The following is a 26,005-nucleotide window of genomic DNA, read 5'->3' as shown; positions in this document are numbered from 1 at the left end:
AGGGTGAGCCTGATGTTGGGGTGAGACTGGTGTTGGGGTGAGGTTGATATTGGGGTGAGGGGTTGAGGTTGGTGTTGGGGTGAGGGTAATGTTGAATGGGGTTGTGTTGATGTGTAAGTGTGAATGTATATGTATATGTGTTGTGGCGTGAGGAGGCGGGGGAACCGTGGGTCCGCCCCACGCCGGAACTCACAGCCATGTCTGTCCCAGCCGGTGTGCATACAGGACTGATTAAGCAGCCGGCTGGGACAGGTATAAAACTCAGCCTCAGCTCACTGAAGGGAGGACTCTTGACTGGGGAGCTGAGGGCTGAGGCTGCACGGACCTTTAGAACTAAAGAAAAGTTCATTCTGCAGACTCTAGAGCCCCATTGGGCCATAATTATGTTTTGAGTTGTTTTTTTTGGGTGTGGTGGAGGGCGTTTAAAAGCCAAATAAAAGGTACGTTTTGAGTTCATTTACTCCCCGTGTCTGTGTTATCTGTGTGCTTCCTCCTTCCGGGTCACAGTGGTCACGCCCCCTACCCCAGGGGCCTACCACAGTGGTGGAGAATGCGGGCCCGCCCCTTTTGGGCGGGGTCCAGTGACCTGGTTGGAAGGAAGCTGCGGAGTGGAGCACGGCACGGGGCTGTGGTGGACTCAAAGCGTGCCTTTGTTTGGCCGCCCGAAGCCACACCTCAGTTTTGTTTTGCCTTTTTTTTTTCGGAAAAATAAATAAATAACAAGCCGCCGCGCTACCGAGAGCCGCCGCTCCACAAGCCGCCGCGCTACCGAGAGCCGCCGCTCCACAAGCCGCCGCGCTACCGAGAGCCGCCGCTCATCCAGCCCCGGAGCTACCGAGAGCCGCCGCTCATCCAGCCCCGGAGCTAGCGAGAGCCGGCGCTCCACCTGTCCCGGTGCCCCGAGCAGCCGCTCCACCTGTCCCGGTGCCCCGAGCAGCCGCACAGCCAGCCCCGGTGCCACGAGCCGCCGCTCCACCTGTCCCGGTGCCGAGAGCAGCCGCTCCACCTGTCCCGGTGCCCCGAGCAGCCGCTCCACCTGTCCCGGTGCCCCGAGCAGCCGCTCCACCTGTCCCGGTGCCCCGAGAGCCGCCGCTCATCCAGCCCCGGAGCTAGCGAGAGCCGCCGCTCCACCTGTCCCGGTGCCCCGAGCAGCCGCTCCACCTGTCCCGGTGCCCCGAGCAGCCGCACAGCCAGCCCCGGTGCCACGAGCCGCCGCTCCACCTGTCCCGGTGCCGAGAGCAGCCGCTCCACCTGTCCCGGTGCCCCGAGCAGCCTCTCCACCTGTCCCGGTGCCCCGAGCAGCCGCTCCACCTGTCCCGGTGCCCCGAGCAGCCGCTCCACCTGTCCCGGTGCCCCGAGCAGCCGCTCCACCTGTCCCGGTGCCCCGAGAGCCGCCGCTCATCCAGCCCCGGAGCTAGCGAGAGCCGCCGCACCTCCCGCCACGGCGCTGCCGAGAGCCGCCGCACCTCCCGCCACGGCGCTGCCGAGAACCGCCGCACCTCCCGCCACGGCGCTGCTGAGAGCCGCCGCTGCGCGAGGCTGGGGGACTAAGGCTGGGAGGTGGGCTGCCATCTCCACGGGCCTCTCTCTGGAGGGCGGGGTCCGCCCCACGCCGGAACTCACAGCCATGTCTGTCCCAGCCGGTGTGCATTCAGGACTGATTAAGCAGCCGGCTGGGACAGGTATAAAACTCAGCCTCAGCTCACTGAAGCCGCTCCACCTGTCCCGGTGCCCCGAGCAGCCGCTCCACCTGTCCCGGTGCCCCGAGAGCCGCCGCTCATCCAGCCCCGGAGCTAGCGAGAGCCGCCGCTCCACCTGTCCCGGTGCCCCGAGCAGCCGCTCCACCTGTCCCGGTGCCCCGAGCAGCCGCACAGCCAGCCCCGGTGCCACGAGCCGCCGCTCCACCTGTCCCGGTGCCGAGAGCAGCCGCTCCACCTGTCCCGGTGTCCCGAGCAGCCTCTCCACCTGTCCCGGTGCCCCGAGCAGCCGCTCCACCTGTCCCGGTGCCCCGAGCAGCCGCTCCACCTGTCCCGGTGCCCCGAGCAGCCGCTCCACCTGTCGCGGTGCTGCCGAGAGCCGCCGCTCCACCTATCGCGGGGCTGCCGAGAGCCGCCGCTCCACCTGTCGCGGTGCTGCCGAGAGCCGCCGCTCCACCTGTCGCGGGGCTGCCGAGAGCCGCCGCTCCACCTGTCGCGGGGCTGCCGAGAGCCGCCGCACCTCCAGCAACGGCGCTGCCGAGAACCGCCGCACCTCCCGCCACGGCGCTGCCGAGAGCCGCCGCTGCGCGAGGCTGGGGGACTAAGGCTGGGAGGTGGGCTGCCATCTCCACGGGCCTCTCTCTGGAGGGGGGGGCCCAAGCGAACGAACTGCATCCCCCGCTCTCCTCACCCCGCCTCTCTTCGTTCGCTCCAGTCACCAGGTCACGCCTCACCTTCGACCCTGGTGGCTGGAAGCTTAGGGGGAGGGACTGTGGCGTGAGGAGGCGGGGGAACCGTGGGTCCGCCCCACGCCGGAACTCACAGCCATGTCTGTCCCAGCCGGTGTGCATTCAGGACTGATTAAGCAGCCGGCTGGGACAGGTATAAAACTCAGCCTCAGCTCACTGAAGGGAGGACTCTTGACTGGGGAGCTGAGGGCTGAAGCTGCACGGACCTTTAGAACTAAAGAAAAGTTCATTCTGCAGACTCTAGAGCCCCATTGGGCCATAATTATGTTTTGAGTTGTTTTTTTGGGTGTGGTGGAGGGCGTTTAAAAGCCAAATAAAAGGTACGTTTTGAGTTCATTTACTCCCCGTGTCTGTGTTCTCTGTGTGCTTCCTCCTTCCGGGTCACAGTGGTCACGCCCCCTACCCCAGGGGCCTACCACAGTGTGTATGTGTGTATATGTGTATATGTGTGTGTGTATGTGTGGGTATATGTGTGTATATGTATGTATGTGTGTATATGTGTGTGTATGTATATGTGTATATGTGTGTGTATGTGTGTATATGTGTGTGTATGTGTGTATATGTGTGTGTATGTGTGTATATGTGTGTATGTGTGTGTATGTATGTGTGTGTGTGTGTGTGTATATGTGTGTGTATGTGTGTATATGTGTGTGTGTATGTATGTGTGTGTATATGTGTATATGTGTTTATATGTGTGTGTGTGTGTGTGTTGTAGGTGTCGTACCTGTGGGAGGAGCTTTCCTGGCTGCAGCAGTGTCTTGGTCCCACCCAGCTCTCCTGTTCCAGCTCTCTGCAGACACGCCTCAAAATGCTACAAGCCCTCATCCATCTGCAGGTTATACACTCCTCCACCCTCAACACTCCTGCACCCTCTACACTCCTCCACCCTCAACACTCCTTCACCCTCTACACTCCTCCACCCTCAACACTCCTTCACCCTCTACACTCCTCCACCCTCAACACTCCTCCACCCTCAACACTCCTTCACCCTCTACACTCCTCCACCCTCAACACTCCTTCACCCTCTACACTCCTCCACCCTCAACACTCCTTCACCCTCTACACTCCTTCACCCTCTACACTCCTCCACCCTCAACACTCCTCCACCCTCAACACTCCTTCACCCTCTACACTCCTCCACCCTCAACACTCCTCCACCCTCTACACTCCTCCTCCCTCAACACTCCTTCACTCTACACTCCTCCACCCTCAACACTCCTCCACCCTCTACACTCCTCCACCCTCAACACTCCTCCACCCTCAACACTCCTTCACCCTCTACACTCCTCCACCCTCAACACTCCTTCACCCTCTACACTCCTCCACCCTCAACACTCCTTCACTCTACACTCCTTCACTCTACACTCCTCCACCCTCAACACTCCTCCACCCTCTACACTCCTCCACCCTCAACACTCCTCCACCCTCAACACTCCTTCACCCTCTACACTCCTCCACCCTCAACACTCCTTCACCCTCTACACTCCTCCACCCTCAACACTCCTCCACCCTCTACACTCCTCCACCCTCAACACTCCTTCACCCTCTACACTCCTCCACCCTCAACACTCCTTCACCCTCTACACTCCTCCACCCTCAACACTCCTTCACCCTCTACACTCCTCCACCCTCAACACTCCTCCACCCTCAACACTCCTTCACCCTCTACACTCCTCCACCTTCAACACTCCTTCACCCTCTACACTCCTCCACCCTCTACACTCCTCCACCCTCAACACTCCTCCACCCTCAACACTCCTTCACCCTCTACACTCCTCCACCCTCAACACTCCTTCACCCTCTACACTCCTCCACCCTCAACACTCCTTCACCCTCTACACTCCTCCACCCTCAACACTCCTCCACCCTCAACACTCCTTCACCCTCTACACTCCTCCACCCTCAACACTCCTTCACCCTCTACACTCCTCCACCCTCAACACTCCTTCACCCTCTACACTCCTCCACCCTCAACAGTCATCCACCCTCTACACTCCTCCACCCTCAACACTCCTCCACCCTCTACACTCCTCCACCCTCAACACTCCTCCACCCTCTACACTCCTTCACCCTCAACACTCCTTCACCCTCTATACTCCTTCACCCTCTACACTCCTCCACCCTCAACACTCCTTCACCTCTACACTCCTCCACCCTCTACACTCCTTCACCCTCAACACTCCTTCACCCTCTACACCCCTACACCCTCAACACTCCTTCACCCTCTACACTCCTCCACCCTCAACACTCCTTCACCTCTATACTCCTCCACCCTCTACACTCCTTCACCCTCTACACTCCTTCACCCTCTACACTCCTCCACCCTCAACACTCCTTCACCTCTACACTCCTCCACCCTCTACACTCCTCCTCCCTCAACACTTCTTCACTCTGTACACTCCTTCACCCTCAACACTCCTCCACCCTCAACACTCCTTCACCCTCTACACTCCTCCACCCTCAACACTCCTTCACCTCTACACTCCTCCACCCTCTACACTCCTTCACCCTCAACACTCCTTCACCCTCTACACTCCTCCACCCTCTACACTCCTTCACCTCTACACTCCTCCACCCTCAACACTCCTTCACCCTCTACGCTCCTTCACCCTCAACACTCCTCCACCCTCAACACTGTGTGTGTGTGTGTTTGTGTGTGTGTGTTTGTTACAGGCCCTGCTGGGGACTCGAGACCTGGGGCAGGTGTTTATGGAGGTGTTGAGGGATGGGGACGGGAACGCTGTGCTGGTGCTGCTGAAGGAGGTGGAGGAGGGTGGAGGTGTGGAGGGTCTCCGCTGGGCTCCCATCACTAAACTGCAGCTCCAGCGTAAATCCATCTCCTCTCCTGAGGAACCCACAGCTCTGGACACACTCTACAGCACTCTGCATGTGAGTACCACACCAGCCACTGTGCAATACCCTAGCAACCACCTGCAACACAATCTGCCTAGCACCCTCATAAATACCCTAACCAGCAAGGAACATTATATCGCCACAGCAACCGCTGCACGTAGAAATCACTCTCCTGTGTTTCCTTTAGAAAAATGAACTTTTCTAATTTTGCTGTAGAACTTCACTGATTATCATTCAGACATTAGAATGTTAGGCCACGCCCCCTCACTTCTCAGAGGCGTCCGTGAGGACAGTTTTGAAGCAGATGTGGGTGTGTTCTGTAGGAGAAGCTGGAGGACCACAGGTGCAGCAGGACGCCGCTGAGTCCCGGGCTGTATCTGGGCTACGTGAAGCTGTGGAGCTCAGTGGATCAGATCAGAGTCCTGGTTCCCCATAAAACCCCCAACGTCTTCTGCCACGTCAAGATACGCGACAACAGCCACATCTCCAGGTACAGTCTGATCATATGAACATTATAGAGCATTATAGAGCGCCCCCTACGCTTCCTGTAGTGTATTACAGTTTGTCAGAATGAGCAGGAGAATCATATAAACATTAAGTGTGTGTGTGTGTGTGTTAGGGAGGAGTGGCAGTGGTTGCAGTCTGTACGTTCTCTGGAGGATTGTGAGGAAGTGTGTGTTGGTGAGCAGAGTGCTCCACATCGCCTCCTACTGGAGTTACAGAACGCTGCTAAGAAACTACTTGGGCGCATTAATATCACCAGTGATCAGGTACACGCATCTGTAAACAAAATATAACTCTATATAATTCTACTCTACATAACAAACATAATTATACAACTCTAAATGTTGATTTAATATGTCGTTCATTCTCTTATATTATTCCTGAATTATTCCTAGTCATTATAAACCTTATTTTTAATGCTTCTCATCTAATGACATTAGATGTTCTGTCAATATTGATTTAGCCTAATTTTGTTGTACAGAATCTTGAGGGACACGGTGCTCTGACCTGAACTCTGACCTGAACTCTGACCTGTACATCTGACCTGAACTCTGACCTGAACTCTGACCTGTACTCTGACCTGAACTCTGACCTGAACTCGGACCTGAACTCTGACCTGAACTCTGACCTGAACTCTGACCTGTACTCTGACCTAAACTCTGACCTGAACTCTGACCTGAACTCGGACCTGAACTCGGACCTGTACTCGGACCTGAACTCTGACCTGAACTCTGACCTGTACTCTGACCTGAACTCTAACCTGAACTCTGACCTAAACTCTGACCTGAACCCGGACCTGAACTCGGACCTGTACTCGGATCTGAACTCGGACCTGTACTCTGACCTAAACTCTGACCTGTACTCTGACCTGAACTCGGACCTGTACTCTGACCTAAACTCTGACCTGTACTCTGACCTGAACTCGGACCTGTACTCTGACCTAAACTCTGACCTGTACTCTGACCTGTACTCTGACCTGTACTCTGACCTGAACTCGGACCTGTACTCTGACCTAAACTCTGACCTAAACTCTGACCTAAACTCTGACCTGTACTCTGACCTGTACTCTGACCTGTACTCTGACCTGAACTCTGACCTGTACTCTGACCTAAACTCTGACCTAAACTCTGACCTGAACTCGGACCTGTACTCGGATCTGAACTCTGAGTGTAGTATGTGATGTATGTGGTTGATGTGCTGGTCTGAGATCAGCTGCTCAGTGTAAGACCTGTAGATATAAAGGGAGATTTGGGGCGGGTCTATAACGGGAGCTCAGGCGAGGATTACGGTTCGGTTTCAGGATCAAAGCTGGATCAGGGCTAATTTGAGAATTCTAATTTTAGTGTTTAGTTGTTTCTCTGGGAGGAGGAGGAGGAGTACACGTTCTCACCAGAGCTCAGAACCTCCTCCTAGATCAGGGTGTGGAACCCTGGGTTAACCCTGTTTCTCCTCCTACTATAGACCGACCAACTCGATTACAAATCTGATTCTAAACCAGTTCTAAACCCAATTCCAGACTTAGTCTAAACCCAATTGTAAGCATAATTACAAACCCAATGTAAACCCAACCTAACCCAATTCTAAAACCAGTTCTAAACCATGTCCATTTCCTGCAGGTGCAGGACTTCCGTCTCTATGTAGAGGAAGTGGTGGAGTTTGGGGAGGGCGTGTCCTTCCTGTTGCTCCTGCCCCCCTGTGAGGAGGTGTGCACCCCGCCGTGCCCAAACAACCCGTATTACCCCCGATCCGCCTTCTTCACCATCCCACTGCAGATCTTCGAGCTGGGTGATTTTCCATCCACACACTCCCAACTCACTCCTACACACTACCAAACACTACACACTCCCAAAGATAACACTGCCAACTCACTCCCAAACACTACACACACTACTCACTCCTTCACACTACCAAACACTACACACTCCCAAAGATAACACTGCCAACTCACTCCCAAACACTACACACATTACTCCGTCCTACACACTACCAAACACTACACACACTACTCACTCCTACACACTACCAAACACTACACACTCCCAAAGATAACACTGCCAACTCACTCCCAAACACTACACACACTACTCACTCCTACACACTACCAAACACTACACACTCCCAAAGATAACACTGCCAACTCACTCCCAAACACTACACACATTACTCCGTCCTACACACTACCAAACACTACACACACTACACACTACCAAACACCACACACTACTCACTCCTACACACTCCCAAACACTACACACACTACTCACTCCTACACACTACCAAACACCACACACTCCCAACTCACTCCTACACACTACCAAACACTACACACTCCCAAAGATAACACTGCCAACTCACTCCCAAACACTACACACACTACTCACTCCTACACACTACCAAACACTACACACTCCCAAAGATAACACTGCCAACTCACTCCCAAACACTACACACACTACTCACTCCTACACACTACCAAACACCACACACTCCCAACTCACTCCTACACACTACCAAACACTACACACTCCCAAAGATAATACTGCTAACTCACTCCCAAACACTACACACACTACTCATTCCTACACACTACCAAACACTACACACTCCCAAAGATAACACTGCCAACTCACTCCCAAACACTACACACATTACTCCCTCCTACACATTACCAAACACTACACACACTACTCACTCCTACACATTCCCAAACACTACACACACTACTCACTCCTACACACTACCAAACACTACACACACTACTAACTCCTACTCACTCCCAAACACTACACACATTACTCCCTCCTACACACCACCAAACACTACACACATTACTCCCTCCTACACACCATCAAACACTACACACATTACTCCCTCCTACACACCACCAAACACTACACACACTACTCACTCCTACACACTACCAAACACTACTCCCTCCTACACACCACCAAAGACTACACACACTACTCACTCCTGCGCACTACCAAACACTACACACTCCCAAAGGTAACACTGCCAACTCACTCCCAAACACTACACACACTACTCACTCCTACACACTATCCAACACTACACACACTACTCACTCCTACTCACTCCCAAACACTACACACATTACTCTCTCCTACACACCACCAAACACTACACACTACCAAAGATAACACTGCCAACTCACTCCCAAACACTACACACACACTACTCACTCCTACACACTACTAAACACTACACACACTACTCACTCCTACTCACTCCCAAACACTACACACATTACTCCCTCCTACACACCACCAGACACTACACACATTACTCCCTCCTACACACCACCAAACACTACACACATTACTCCCTCCTACACACCACCAAACACTACACACATTACTCCCTCCTACACACCACCAAACACTACACAAATTACTCCCTCCTACACACCACCAAACACTACACACACTACTCACTCCTACACACTACCAAACACTACACACACTACTCACTCCTACTCACTCCCAAACACTACACACATTACTCCCTCCTACACACCACCAAACACTACACACACTACTCACTCCTACCCACTACCAAACACTTCACACACTACTCACTCCTACACACTACCAAACACCAGACACTCCCAATTCACTCCTACACACTCCCAAACACTACACACTCCCAAAGATAACACTGCCAACTCACTCCCAAACACTACACACATTACTCCCTCCTACACACTACCAAACACTACACACACTACTAACTCCTACTCACTCCCAAACACTACACACATTACTCCCTCCTACACACCACCAAACACTACACACATTACTCCCTCCTACACACCATCAAACACTACACACATTACTCCCTCCTACACACCACCAAACACTACACACACTACTCACTCCTACACACTACCAAACACTACTCCCTCCTACACACCACCAAAGACTACACACACTACTCACTCCTGTGCACTACCAAACACTACACACTCCCAAAGGTAACACTGCCAACTCACTCCCAAACACTACACACACTACTCACTCCTACACACTACCAAACACTACACACACTACTCACTCCTACACACTACCAAACACCACACACTCCCAACTCACTCCTACACACTACCAAACACTACACACTCCCAAAAATAACACTGCCAACTCACTCCCAAACACTACACACACTACTCACTCCTACCCACTACCAAACACTTCACACACTACTCACTCCTACACACTACCAAACACCAGACACTCCCAATTCACTCCTACACACTACCAAACACTACACACTCCCAAAGATAACACTGCCAACTCACTCCCAAACACTACACACATTACTCCCTCCTACACACTACCAAACACTACACACACTACTAACTCCTACTCACTCCCAAACACTACACACATTACTCCCTCCTACACACCACCAAACACTACACACATTACTCCCTCCTACACACCATCAAACACTACACACATTACTCCCTCCTACACACCACCAAACACTACACACACTACTCACTCCTACACACTACCAAACACTACTCCCTCCTACACACCACCAAAGACTACACACACTACTCACTCCTGCGCACTACCAAACACTACACACTCCCAAAGGTAACACTGCCAACTCACTCCCAAACACTACACACACTACTCACTCCTACACACTACCAAACACTACACACACTACTCACTCCTACACACTACCAAACACCACACACTCCCAACTCACTCCTACACACTACCAAACACTACACACTCCCAAAAATAACACTGCCAACTCACTCCCAAACACTACACACACTACTCACTCCTACACACTATCCAACACTACACACATTACTCACTCCTACTCACTCCCAAACACTACACACATTACTCCCTCCTACACACCACCAAACACTACACACTACCAAAGATAACACTGCCAACTCACTCCCAAACACTACACACACACTACTCACTCCTACACACTACTAAACACTACACACACTACTCACTCCTACTCACTCCCAAACACTACACACATTACTCCCTCCTACAGACCACCAGACACTACACACATTACTCCCTCCTACACACCACCAAACACTACACACATTACTCCCTCCTACACACCACCAGACACTACACACATTACTCCCTCCTACACACCACCAAACACTACACACATTACTCCCTCCTACACACCACCAAACACTACACAAATTACTCCCTCCTACACACCACCAAACACTACACACACTACTCACTCCTACACACTACCAAACACTACACACACTACTCACTCCTACTCACTCCCAAACACTACACACATTACTCCCTCCTACACACCACCAAACACTACACACACTACTCACTCCTACACACTACCAAACACCAGACACTCCCAATTCACTCCTACACACTACCAAACACTACACACTCCCAAAGATAACACTACCAACTCACTCCCAAACACTACACACACTACTCACTCCTACACACTACCAAACACTACACACTCCCAAAGATAACACTGCCAACTCACTCCCAAACACTACACACACTACTCACTCCTACCCACTACCAAACACTTCACACACTACTCACTCCTACACACTACCAAACACCAGACACTCCCAATTCACTCCTACACACTACCAAACACTACACACTCCCAAAGATAACACTGCCAACTCACTCCCAAACACTACACACATTACTCCCTCCTACACACTACCAAACACTACACACACTACTAACTCCTACTCACTCCCAAACACTACACACATTACTCCCTCCTACACACCACCAAACACTACACACATTACTCCCTCCTACACACCACCAAACACTACACACACTACTCACTCCTACACACTACCAAACACTACTCCCTCCTACACACCACCAAAGACTACACACACTACTCACTCCTGCGCACTACCAAACACTACACACTCCCAAAGGTAACACTGCCAACTCACTCCCAAACACTACACACACTACTCACTCCTACACACTACCAAACACTACACACACTACTCACTCCTACACACTACCAAACACCACACACTCCCAACTCACTCCTACACACTACCAAACACTACACACTCCCAAAAATAACACTGCCAACTCACTCCCAAACACTACACACACTACTCACTCCTACACACTATCCAACACTACACACATTACTCACTCCTACTCACTCCCAAACACTACACACATTACTCCCTCCTACACACCACCAAACACTACACACTACCAAAGATAACACTGCCAACTCACTCCCAAACACTACACACACACTACTCACTCCTACACACTACTAAACACTACACACACTACTCACTCCTACTCACTCCCAAACACTACACACATTACTCCCTCCTACAGACCACCAGACACTACACACATTACTCCCTCCTACACACCACCAAACACTACACACATTACTCCCTCCTACACACCACCAGACACTACACACATTACTCCCTCCTACACACCACCAAACACTACACACATTACTCCCTCCTACACACCACCAAACACTACACAAATTACTCCCTCCTACACACCACCAAACACTACACACACTACTCACTCCTACACACTACCAAACACTACACACACTACTCACTCCTACTCACTCCCAAACACTACACACATTACTCCCTCCTACACACCACCAAACACTACACACACTACTCACTCCTACACACTACCAAACACCAGACACTCCCAATTCACTCCTACACACTACCAAACACTACACACTCCCAAAGATAACACTACCAACTCACTCCCAAACACTACACACACTACTCACTCCTACACACTACCAAACACTACACACTCCCAAAGATAACACTGCCAACTCACTCCCAAACACTACAGACATTACTCCCTCCTACACACCACCAAACACTACACACACTACTCACTCCTACACACTACCAAACACTACACACTCCCAAAGATAACACTGCCAACTCACTCCCAAACACTACACACATTACTCCCTCCTACACACCACCAAACACTACACACACTACTCACTCCTACTCAATCCCAAACACTACACACATTACTCCCTCCTACACACTACCAAACACTACACACTCCCAAAGATAACACTGCCAACTCACTCCCAAACACTACACACACTACTCACTCCTACACACTCCCAAACACTACACACATTACTCCCTCCTACACACCACCAAACACTACACACTACTCACTCCCAAACACTACACACATTCCTCCCTCCTACACACTACCAAACACTACACACTCCCAAAGATAACACTGTCAACTCACTCCCAAACACTACACACACTACTCACTCCTACACACTACCAGACACTACACACACTACTCCCTCCTACACACTACCAAACACTACACACTCCCAAAGATAACACTGCCAACTCACTCCCAAACACTACACACATTACTCCATCCTACACACCACCAAACACTACACACTTCCAAAGATAACACTGCCAACTCACTCCCAAACACTACACACACTACTCACTCCTACACACTATCCAACACTACACACACTACTCCCTCCTACACACTACCAAACACTACACACACTACTCACTCCTACACACTACCAAACACTACACACTCCCAAAGATAACACTGCCAACTCACTCCCAAACACTACACACATTACTCCCTCCTACACACCACCAAACACTACACACACTACTCACACCTATACACTACCAAACACTACACACTCCCAAAGATAACACTGTCAACTCACTCCCAAACACTACACACACTACTCACTCCTACACACTACCAGACACTACACACACTACTCCCTCCTACACACTACCAAACACTACACACTCCCAAAGATAACACTGCCAACTCACTCCCAAACACTACACACATTACTCCATCCTACACACCACCAAACACTACACACTTCCAAAGATAACACTGCCAACTCACTCCCAAACACTACACATACTACTCACTCCTACACACTATCCAACACTACAAACACTACTCCCTCCTACACACTACCAAACACTACACACACTACTCACTCCTACACACTACCAAACACTACACACTCCCAAAGATAACACTGCCAACTCACTCCCAAACACTACACACATTACTCCCTCCTACACACCACCAAACACTACACACACTACTCACACCTATACACTACCAAACACTACACACTTCCAAAGATAACACTGACAACTCACTCCCAAACACTACACACATTACTCCCTCCTACACACCACCAAACACTACACACACTACTCACTCCTACACACTACCAAACACTACACACTCCCAAAGATAACACTGCCAACTCACTCCCAAACACTACACACATTACTCCCTCCTACACACCACCAAACACTACACACACTACTCACTCCTACTCAATCCCAAACACTACACACATTACTCCCTCCTACACACTACCAAACACTACACACTCCCAAAGATAACACTGCCAACTCACTCCCAAACACTACACACACTACTCACTCCTACACACTCCCAAACACTACACACATTACTCCCTCCTACACACCACCAAACACTACACACTACTCACTCCCAAACACTACACACATTCCTCCCTCCTACACACTACCAAACACTACACACTCCCAAAGATAACACTGTCAACTCACTCCCAAACACTACACACACTACTCACTCCTACACACTACCAGACACTACACACACTACTCCCTCCTACACACTACCAAACACTACACACTCCCAAAGATAACACTGCCAACTCACTCCCAAACACTACACACATTACTCCATCCTACACACCACCAAACACTACACACTTCCAAAGATAACACTGCCAACTCACTCCCAAACACTACACACACTACTCACTCCTACACACTATCCAACACTACACACACTACTCCCTCCTACACACTACCAAACACTACACACACTACTCACTCCTACACACTACCAAACACTACACACTCCCAAAGATAACACTGCCAACTCACTCCCAAACACTACACACATTACTCCCTCCTACACACCACCAAACACTACACACACTACTCACACCTATACACCACCAAACACTACACACTTCCAAAGATAACACTGACAACTCACTCCCAAACACTACACACATTACTCCCTTCTACACACTACCAAACACTACACACACTACTCACTCCTACACAGTACCAAACACCACACACTCCCAAAGATAACACTGCCAACTCACTCCTAAACACTACACACACTACTCCCTCCTACACATTACCAAACACTACACACACTACTCACTCCAAAACACTACCAAACACTACACACACTACTCACACCTATACACTACCAAACACTACACACTCCCAAAGATAACACTGCCAACTCACTCCCAAACACTACACACATTACTCCCTCCTACACACTACCAAACACTACACACACTACTCACTCCAAAACACTACCAAACACTACACACACTACTCACACCTATACACTACCAAACACTACACACTCCCAAAGATAACACTGCCAGCTCACTCCTAAACACTACACACACTACTCACACCTATACACTACCAAACACTACACACTCCCAAAGATAACACTGCCAACTCACTCCTAAACACTACACACATTACTCCCTCCTACACACCACCAAACACTACACACACTACTCACTCCTACACACTACCAAACACCACACACTCCCAAAGATAACACTGCCAACTCACTCCTAAACACTACACACACTACTCCCTCCTACACATTACCAAACACTACACACACTACTCACTCCAACACACTACCAAACACTACCCACACTACTCACACCTATACACTACCAAACACTACACACTCCCAAAGATAACACTGCAAACTCACCCCCAAACACTACACACATTACTCCCTCCTACACACCACCAAACACTACACACATTACTCCCTCCTACACACCATCAAACACTACACACATTACTCCCTCCTACACACCACCAAACACTACACACACTACTCACTCCTACACACTACCAAACACTACTCCCTCCTACACACCACCAAAGACTACACACACTACTCACTCCTGCGCACTACCAAACACTACACACTCCCAAAGGTAACACTGCCAACTCACTCCCAAACACTACACACACTACTCACTCCTACACACTACCAAACACTACACACACTACTCACTCCTACACACTACCAAACACCACACACTCCCAACTCACTCCTACACACTACCAAACACTACACACTCCCAAAAATAACACTGCCAACTCACTCCCAAACACTACACACACTACTCACTCCTACACACTATCCAACACTACACACATTACTCACTCCTACTCACTCCCAAACACTACACACATTACTCCCTCCTACACACCACCAAACACTACACACTACCAAAGATAACACTGCCAACTCACTCCCAAACACTACACACACACTACTCACTCCTACACACTACTAAACACTACACACACTACTCACTCCTACTCACTCCCAAACACTACACACATTACTCCCTCCTACAGACCACCAGACACTACACACATTACTCCCTCCTACACACCACCAAACACTACACACATTACTCCCTCCTACACACCACCAGACACTACACACATTACTCCCTCCTACACACCACCAAACACTACACACATTACTCCCTCCTACACACCACCAAACACTACACAAATTACTCCCTCCTACACACCACCAAACACTACACACACTACTCACTCCTACACACTACCAAACACTACACACACTACTCACTCCTACTCACTCCCAAACACTACACACATTACTCCCTCCTACACACCACCAAACACTACACACACTACTCACTCCTACACACTACCAAACACCAGACACTCCCAATTCACTCCTACACACTACCAAACACTACACACTCCCAAAGATAACACTACCAACTCACTCCCAAACACTACACACACTACTCACTCCTACACACTACCAAACACTACACACTCCCAAAGATAACACTGCCAACTCACTCCCAAACACTACAGACATTACTCCCTCCTACACACCACCAAACACTACACACACTACTCACTCCTACACACTACCAAACACTACACACTCCCAAAGATAACACTGCCAACTCACTCCCAAACACTACACACATTACTCCCTCCTACACACCACCAAACACTACACACACTACTCACTCCTACTCAATCCCAAACACTACACACATTACTCCCTCCTACACACTACCAAACACTACACACTCCCAAAGATAACACTGCCAACTCACTCCCAAACACTACACACACTACTCACTCCTACACACTCCCAAACACTACACACATTACTCCCTCCTACACACCACCAAACACTACACACTACTCACTCCCAAACACTACACACATTCCTCCCTCCTACACACTACCAAACACTACACACTCCCAAAGATAACACTGTCAACTCACTCCCAAACACTACACACACTACTCACTCCTACACACTACCAGACACTACACACACTACTCCCTCCTACACACTACCAAACACTACACACTCCCAAAGATAACACTGCCAACTCACTCCCAAACACTACACACATTACTCCATCCTACACACCACCAAACACTACACACTTCCAAAGATAACACTGCCAACTCACTCCCAAACACTACACACACTACTCACTCCTACACACTATCCAACACTACACACACTACTCCCTCCTACACACTACCAAACACTACACACACTACTCACTCCTACACACTACCAAACACTACACACTCCCAAAGATAACACTGCCAACTCACTCCCAAACACTACACACATTACTCCCTCCTACACACCACCAAACACTACACACACTACTCACACCTATACACTACCAAACACTACACACTCCCAAAGATAACACTGTCAACTCACTCCCAAACACTACACACACTACTCACTCCTACACACTACCAGACACTACACACACTACTCCCTCCTACACACTACCAAACACTACACACTCCCAAAGATAACACTGCCAACTCACTCCCAAACACTACACACATTACTCCATCCTACACACCACCAAACACTACACACTTCCAAAGATAACACTGCCAACTCACTCCCAAACACTACACATACTACTCACTCCTACACACTATCCAACACTACAAACACTACTCCCTCCTACACACTACCAAACACTACACACACTACTCACTCCTACACACTACCAAACACTACACACTCCCAAAGATAACACTGCCAACTCACTCCCAAACACTACACACATTACTCCCTCCTACACACCACCAAACACTACACACACTACTCACACCTATACACTACCAAACACTACACACTTCCAAAGATAACACTGACAACTCACTCCCAAACACTACACACATTACTCCCTCCTACACACCACCAAACACTACACACACTACTCACTCCTACACACTACCAAACACTACACACTCCCAAAGATAACACTGCCAACTCACTCCCAAACACTACACACATTACTCCCTCCTACACACCACCAAACACTACACACACTACTCACTCCTACTCAATCCCAAACACTACACACATTACTCCCTCCTACACACTACCAAACACTACACACTCCCAAAGATAACACTGCCAACTCACTCCCAAACACTACACACACTACTCACTCCTACACACTCCCAAACACTACACACATTACTCCCTCCTACACACCACCAAACACTACACACTACTCACTCCCAAACACTACACACATTCCTCCCTCCTACACACTACCAAACACTACACACTCCCAAAGATAACACTGTCAACTCACTCCCAAACACTACACACACTACTCACTCCTACACACTACCAGACACTACACACACTACTCCCTCCTACACACTACCAAACACTACACACTCCCAAAGATAACACTGCCAACTCACTCCCAAACACTACACACATTACTCCATCCTACACACCACCAAACACTACACACTTCCAAAGATAACACTGCCAACTCACTCCCAAACACTACACACACTACTCACTCCTACACACTATCCAACACTACACACACTACTCCCTCCTACACACTACCAAACACTACACACACTACTCACTCCTACACACTACCAAACACTACACACTCCCAAAGATAACACTGCCAACTCACTCCCAAACACTACACACATTACTCCCTCCTACACACCACCAAACACTACACACACTACTCACACCTATACACCACCAAACACTACACACTTCCAAAGATAACACTGACAACTCACTCCCAAACACTACACACATTACTCCCTTCTACACACTACCAAACACTACACACACTACTCACTCCTACACAGTACCAAACACCACACACTCCCAAAGATAACACTGCCAACTCACTCCTAAACACTACACACACTACTCCCTCCTACACATTACCAAACACTACACACACTACTCACTCCAAAACACTACCAAACACTACACACACTACTCACACCTATACACTACCAAACACTACACACTCCCAAAGATAACACTGCCAACTCACTCCCAAACACTACACACATTACTCCCTCCTACACACTACCAAACACTACACACACTACTCACTCCAAAACACTACCAAACACTACACACACTACTCACACCTATACACTACCAAACACTACACACTCCCAAAGATAACACTGCCAGCTCACTCCTAAACACTACACACACTACTCACACCTATACACTACCAAACACTACACACTCCCAAAGATAACACTGCCAACTCACTCCTAAACACTACACACATTACTCCCTCCTACACACCACCAAACACTACACACACTACTCACTCCTACACACTACCAAACACCACACACTCCCAAAGATAACACTGCCAACTCACTCCTAAACACTACACACACTACTCCCTCCTACACATTACCAAACACTACACACACTACTCACTCCAACACACTACCAAACACTACCCACACTACTCACACCTATACACTACCAAACACTACACACTCCCAAAGATAACACTGCAAACTCACCCCCAAACACTACACACATTACTCACTCCTACACACTACCAAACACTACACACTTCCAAAGATAACACTGCCAACTCACTCCCAAACACTACACACACTACTCACTCCTACACACTATCCAACACTACACACACTACTCCCTCCTACACACTACCAAACACTACACACACTACTCACTCCTACACACTACCAAACACTACACACTCCCAAAGATAACACTGCCAACTCACTCCCAAACACTACACACATTACTCCCTCCTACACACCACCAAACACTACACACACTACTCACACCTATACACTACCAAACACTACACACTTCCAAAGATAACACTGCCAACTCACTCCCAAACACTACACACATTACTCCCTCCTACACACCACCAAACACTACACACACTACTCACTCCTACACACTACCAAACACTACACACTCCCAAAGATAACACTGCCAACTCACTCCCAAACACTACACACATTACTCCCTCCTACACACCACCAAACACTACACACACTACTCACTCCTACTCAATCCCAAACACTACACACATTACTCCCTCCTACACACTACCAAACACTACACACTCCCAAAGATAACACTGCCAACTCACTCCCAAACACTACACACACTACTCACTCCTACACACTCCCAAACACTACACACATTACTCCCTCCTACACACCACCAAACACTACACACTACTCACTCCCAAACACTACACACATTCCTCCCTCCTACACACTACCAAACACTACACACTCCCAATGATAACACTGTCAACTCACTCCCAAACACTACACACACTACTCACTCCTACACACTACCAGACACTACACACACTACTCCCTCCTACACACTACCAAACACTACACACTCCCAAAGATAACACTGCCAACTCACTCCCAAACACTACACACATTACTCCATCCTACACACCACCAAACACTACACACTTCCAAAGATAACACTGCCAACTCACTCCCAAACACTACACACACTACTCACTCCTACACACTATCCAACACTACACACACTACTCCCTCCTACACACTACCAAACACTACACACACTACTCACTCCTACACATTACCAAACACTACACACTCCCAAAGATAACACTGCCAACTCACTCCCAAACACTACACACATTACTCCCTCCTACACACCACCAAACACTACACACACTACTCACACCTATACACTACCAAACACTACACACTCCCAAAGATAACACTGTCAACTCACTCCCAAACACTACACACACTACTCACTCCTACACACTACCAGACACTACACACACTATTCCCTCCTACACACTACCAAACACTACACACTCCCAAAGATAACACTGCCAACTCACTCCCAAACACTACACACATTACTCCATCCTACACACCACCAAACACTACACACTTCCAAAGATAACACTGCCAACTCACTCCCAAACACTACACACACTACTCACTCCTACACACTATCCAACACTACACACACTACTCCCTCCTACACACTACCAAACACTACACACTCCCAAAGATAACACTGCCAACTCACTCCCAAACACTACACACACTACTCACTCCTACACACTCCCAAACACTACACACATTACTCCCTCCTACACACCACCAAACACTACACACTACTCACTCCCAAACACTACACACATTCCTCCCTCCTACACACTACCAAACACTACACACTCCCAAAGATAACACTGTCAACTCACTCCCAAACACTACACACACTACTCACTCCTACACACTACCAGACACTACACACACTACTCCCTCCTACACACTACCAAACACTACACACTCCCAAAGATAACACTGCCAACTCACTCCCAAACACTACACACATTACTCCATCCTACACACCACCAAACACTACACACTTCCAAAGATAACACTGCCAACTCACTCCCAAACACTACACACACTACTCACTCCTACACACTATCCAACACTACACACACTACTCCCTCCTACACACTACCAAACACTACACACACTACTCACTCCTACACACTACCAAACACTACACACTCCCAAAGATAACACTGCCAACTCACTCCCAAACACTACACACATTACTCCCTCCTACACACCACCAAACACTACACACACTACTCACACCTATACACCACCAAACACTACACACTTCCAAAGATAACACTGACAACTCACTCCCAAACACTACACACATTACTCCCTTCTACACACTACCAAACACTACACACACTACTCACTCCTACACAGTACCAAACACCACACTCTCCCAAAGATAACACTGCCAACTCACTCCTAAACACTACACACACTACTCCCTCCTACACATTACCAAACACTACACACACTACTCACTCCAAAACACTACCAAACACTACACACACTACTCACACCTATACACTACCAAACACTACACACTCCCAAAGATAACACTGCCAACTCACTCCCAAACACTACACACATTACTCCCTCCTACACACTACCAAACACTACACACACTACTCACTCCAAAACACTACCAAACACTACACACACTACTCACACCTATACACTACCAAACACTACACACTCCCAAAGATAACACTGCCAGCTCACTCCTAAACACTACACACACTACTCACACCTATACACTACCAAACACTACACACTCCCAAAGATAACACTGCCAACTCACTCCTAAACACTACACACATTACTCCCTCCTACACACCACCAAACACTACACACACTACTCACTCCTACACACTACCAAACACCACACACTCCCAAAGATAACACTGCCAACTCACTCCTAAACACTACACACACTACTCCCTCCTACACATTACCAAACACTACACACACTACTCACTCCAACACACTACCAAACACTACCCACACTACTCACACCTATACACTACCAAACACTACACACTCCCAAAGATAACACTGCAAACTCACCCCCAAACACTACACACATTACTCACTCCTACACACTACCAAACACTACACACTTCCAAAGATAACACTGCCAACTCACTCCCAAACACTACACACACTACTCACTCCTACACACTATCCAACACTACACACACTACTCCCTCCTACACACTACCAAACACTACACACACTACTCACTCCTACACACTACCAAACACTACACACTCCCAAAGATAACACTGCCAACTCACTCCCAAACACTACACACATTACTCCCTCCTACACACCACCAAACACTACACACACTACTCACTCCTACTCAATCCCAAACACTACACACATTACTCCCTCCTACACACCACCAAACACTACACACACTACTCACACCTATACACTACCAAACACTACACACTTCCAAAGATAACACTGACAACTCACTCCCAAACACTACACACATTACTCCCTCCTACACACCACCAAACACTACACACACTACTCACTCCTACACACTACCAAACACTACACACTCCCAAAGATAACACTGCCAACTCACTCCCAAACACTACACACATTACTCCCTCCTACACACCACCAAACACTACACACACTACTCACTCCTACTCAATCCCAAACACTACACACATTACTCCCTCCTACACACTACCAAACACTACACACTCCCAAAGATAACACTGCCAACTCACTCCCAAACACTACACACACTACTCACTCCTACACACTCCCAAACACTACACACATTACTCCCTCCTACACACCACCAAACACTACACACTACTCACTCCCAAACACTACACACATTCCTCCCTCCTACACACTACCAAACACTACACACTCCCAATGATAACACTGTCAACTCACTCCCAAACACTACACACACTACTCACTCCTACACACTACCAGACACTACACACACTACTCCCTCCTACACACTACCAAACACTACACACTCCCAAAGATAACACTGCCAACTCACTCCCAAACACTACACACACTACTCACTCCTACACACTATCCAACACTACACACACTACTCCCTCCTACACACTACCAAACACTACACACACTACTCACTCCTACACATTACCAAACACTACACACTCCCAAAGATAACACTGCCAACTCACTCCCAAACACTACACACATTACTCCCTCCTACACACCACCAAACACTACACACACTACTCACACCTATACACTACCAAACACTACACACTCCCAAAGATAACACTGTCAACTCACTCCCAAACACTACACACACTACTCACTCCTACACACTACCAGACACTACACACACTACTCCCTCCTACACACTACCAAACACTACACACTCCCAAAGATAACACTGCCAACTCACTCCCAAACACTACACACATTACTCCATCCTACACACCACCAAACACTACACACTTCCAAAGATAACACTGCCAACTCACTCCCAAACACTACACACATTACTCCCTCCTACACACCACCAAACACTACACACACTACTCACACCTATACACTACCAAACACTACACACTTCCAAAGATAACACTGACAACTCACTCCCAAACACTACACACATTACTCCCTCCTACACACCACCAAACACTACACACACTACTCACTCCTACACACTACCAAACACTACACACTCCCAAAGATAACACTGCCAACTCACTCCCAAACACTACACACATTACTCCCTCCTACACACCACCAAACACTACACACACTACTCACTCCTACTCAATCCCAAACACTACACACATTACTCCCTCCTACACACTACCAAACACTACACACTCCCAAAGATAACACTGCCAACTCACTCCCAAACACTACACACACTACTCACTCCTACACACTCCCAAACACTACACACATTACTCCCTCCTACACACCACCAAACACTACACACTACTCACTCCCAAACACTACACACATTCCTCCCTCCTACACACTACCAAACACTACACACTCCCAAAGATAACACTGTCAACTCACTCCCAAACACTACACACACTACTCACTCCTACACACTACCAGACACTACACACACTACTCCCTCCTACACACTACCAAACACTACACACTCCCAAAGATAACACTGCCAACTCACTCCCAAACACTACACACATTACTCCATCCTACACACCACCAAACACTACACACTTCCAAAGATAACACTGCCAACTCACTCCCAAACACTACACACACTACTCACTCCTACACACTATCCAACACTACACACACTACTCCCTCCTACACACTACCAAACACTACACACACTACTCACTCCTACACACTACCAAACACTACACACTCCCAAAGATAACACTGCCAACTCACTCCCAAACACTACACACATTACTCCCTCCTACACACCACCAAACACTACACACACTACTCACACCTATACACTACCAAACACTACACACTTCCAAAGATAACACTGACAACTCACTCCCAAACACTACACACATTACTCCCTTCTACACACTACCAAACACTACACACACTACTCACTCCTACACAGTACCAAACACCACACACTCCCAAAGATAACACTGCCAACTCACTCCTAAACACTACACACACTACTCCCTCCTACACATTACCAAACACTACACACACTACTCACTCCAAAACACTACCAAACACTACACACACTACTCACACCTATACACTACCAAACACTACACACTCCCAAAGATAACACTGCCAACTCACTCCCAAACACTACACACATTACTCCCTCCTACACACTACCAAACACTACACACACTACTCACTCCAAAACACTACCAAACACTACACACACTACTCACACCTATACACTACCAAACACTACACACTCCCAAAGATAACACTGCCAGCTCACTCCTAAACACTACACACACTACTCACACCTATACACTACCAAACACTACACACTCCCAAAGATAACACTGCCAACTCACTCCTACACACTACACACATTACTCCCTCCTACACACCACCAAACACTACACTCACTACTCACTCCTACACACTACCAAACACCACACACTCCCAAAGATAACACTGCCAACTCACTCCTAAACACTACACACACTACTCCCTCCTACACATTACCAAACACTACACACACTACTCACTCCAACACACTACCAAACACTACCCACACTACTCACACCTATACACTACCAAACACT

The 26,005-nt window shown here is 48.7% G+C and overlaps 1 protein-coding gene across 17 annotated transcripts in view; it reads left to right on the top strand.

Moving 5' to 3' along the window:
* Positions 1 to 26,005, top strand: part of LOC103021387 (ankyrin repeat and fibronectin type-III domain-containing protein 1) — a 314,758-nt gene that overhangs the window by 70,152 nt on the left and 218,601 nt on the right. For 4 of the 17 annotated variants that reach the window (XM_049474010.1, XM_049474013.1, XM_049474014.1 and 1 more), the window contains exons 13-17: positions 3,162 to 3,281; positions 5,120 to 5,335; positions 5,623 to 5,789; positions 5,919 to 6,069; positions 7,420 to 7,588. The exons of 10 other annotated variants lie outside the window; for them this stretch is intronic. In XM_049474010.1, coding sequence (XP_049329967.1) covers positions 3,162 to 3,281; positions 5,120 to 5,335; positions 5,623 to 5,789; positions 5,919 to 6,069; positions 7,420 to 7,588 — 823 coding nt within the window. The remainder of the gene's footprint in view (positions 1 to 3,161; positions 3,282 to 5,119; positions 5,336 to 5,622; positions 5,790 to 5,918; positions 6,070 to 7,419; positions 7,589 to 26,005) is intronic. 3 more of the 17 variants (XM_049474011.1, XM_049474012.1, XM_049474007.1) reach the window with 3 other exon arrangements.

This window comes from Astyanax mexicanus, unplaced genomic scaffold (genome assembly GCF_023375975.1).
Source record: "Astyanax mexicanus isolate ESR-SI-001 unplaced genomic scaffold, AstMex3_surface scaffold_50, whole genome shotgun sequence".
Classification (NCBI taxonomy): domain Eukaryota; kingdom Metazoa; phylum Chordata; class Actinopteri; order Characiformes; family Acestrorhamphidae; genus Astyanax; species Astyanax mexicanus.
This window is presented reverse-complemented; position numbering and strand designations above follow the sequence as displayed.